The sequence below is a fragment of the Mytilus edulis genome, chromosome 6, assembly GCF_963676685.1.
Source record: "Mytilus edulis chromosome 6, xbMytEdul2.2, whole genome shotgun sequence".
Taxonomy (NCBI): Eukaryota; Metazoa; Mollusca; class Bivalvia; order Mytilida; family Mytilidae; genus Mytilus; species Mytilus edulis.
Window position 1 is genome coordinate 415256 of NC_092349.1, and position 1861 is coordinate 417116.

General features: G+C 33.2%; 1 protein-coding gene across 1 annotated transcript; it reads left to right on the forward strand.

The window, feature by feature from the left end:
* The first annotated feature begins 759 nt into the window (after positions 1-759).
* LOC139528979 (DNA polymerase III PolC-type-like) lies at positions 760-1650 on the forward strand. The gene has a single exon (XM_071325221.1). The coding sequence runs from the start codon at positions 760-762 to the stop codon at positions 1648-1650; it is 891 nt and encodes a 296-aa protein (XP_071181322.1).
* Positions 1651-1861: the final 211 nt, after the last annotated feature.

Below are 1861 nucleotides of genomic sequence, written 5' to 3' on the forward strand. Positions count from 1 at the left end.
TTTTAAAGTTACACCGGATCAATTAAATCCAAATCATGCACTGCTGGTGAACTGTGATCAAAAATATCAATTTCCTACAATGACAAAAGAAATACATTGTTTACATTCCGTCTCTATACATGTTGTCTGTTCAACGTCCCAACCTAAAGAGAAATAAAAAGAAGTTTTCGTTATTATAAACCCTCGTCACGTGATGTCTCCTCAATCTGGCGCGCGCGCAGGACCTGAAATAAAATAAAAACTTTCCGAACTTAACATGAAACTTCCCCGGAATATTATAGACCCCTTACACAAACAAACAAAAAAAAAACACACACACACACACACACATATACAATGTATAACAAACAATCATGTTTCAAAAGGGGGGGAAAGACCGTATACAATTTCTTTTTAAAAGCAATTGATTTATATTTAGGTCTTTCCACTTTTCCGGGGAAAGACCTATTGGTTTTCTTCTGATTATTATTATTATTATAAAATCTCTGTCAGCTATTAGATCTTATGCAGATTGTTGAATCAAGATCAACATGCTAATTTTTTATATATATAATGTGGTATTTTGCAAGAATTTGACATTGTACTGGTGTAATAGATGGTTCATGTAAGTTTGTCGTATCTTTCAGGTTAATGAAGCAGCCAGCCTTTCTCCTGGTGAATTGACTATGTCAATTGCATCAACTCGAGACAAGAAAAGGGAAAAAAGAAAGATAAAGAATTCAGAAAAAAAGGAAGCGCAATATTAATTCCAGAAAAGATATGGTAAAAGAGGGCAAAACTTATGAACAGCAGTTGGAATTGTCAATTCAAGAAGACTCTGACCAAGGAATTGACATTCCACCGCATTTGAAACCAGATCAAACTGAAAGTTATGTTTTCTTTGATCTTGAAACCACCGGACTAGGCAGAAAAAGTGACATAACTCAAATAGCAGCACTGACAAATGGAAAAAAGTTTCAGAGATATGTTATTCCACGAGTTGAAATAAATATTGAAGCCAGTGAGGTAACTGGAATAACATATAGCCATTCAACAAACACAATGTATGTAAGAGGTCAAAAAGTGGAACCTGTAACACTACAGAAAGCACTGCTGGATTTTATTTCCTTCATGAAAGAATTTAACAACCCAATTCTAATTGGACATAATATTTGCAATTTTGACATTCTAATCATCAGTGAAAAATTAAAGGAATGTAATCTTTTTACAACATTTTCGACTATTGTAAAAGGATTTATTGACACTTTGAAAGTTGCAAAAAAATATGTTTCAAATTCAGATATTCCTAACTTCAAACAGGAAACCCTTGTAAGGCATTATTTAGGAGAAACTTATTTGGCTCACAATGCTATTGAGGATGTTAAGGCCTTGCAAAGTTTGTATGAAATGAAATTGGCTCACCACATCAAATCTGAAGATTTGTATGCTTTTGTTTACCGCAAATGTCTGGATTCTTACTCCGATATTTTAAAGAGCAAGGCAGTAAGTAGGCTGATCTGTGTAAGACTGGCGAAAGAGGGTATTTCTCTTAAACATCTAAAACTGGCTGCCTCAAGAGATAGCAACGGGATAAAATTTGTATTTGAAGACCATAAAGTTCCACAGAAAAGTGTGAAAGCCTTCAGTGAATATTTGAAAGATGAAGAATGAATAACAGTTCCATTGACATAATGAAAAATTTATTATATATATGTATATATATTTATTAACTTGAAATGTCATTCATTGAATAAGAATACCTGGATATTATGGCTCAACCATAATTTGATCTGTCTGTCAACCAGTCCGTCCATCAGTATCAAATTTTGTCAGCTCTATGACTTTTTAACAGTCATGATTTCAAAGATTATACTTGTAAATA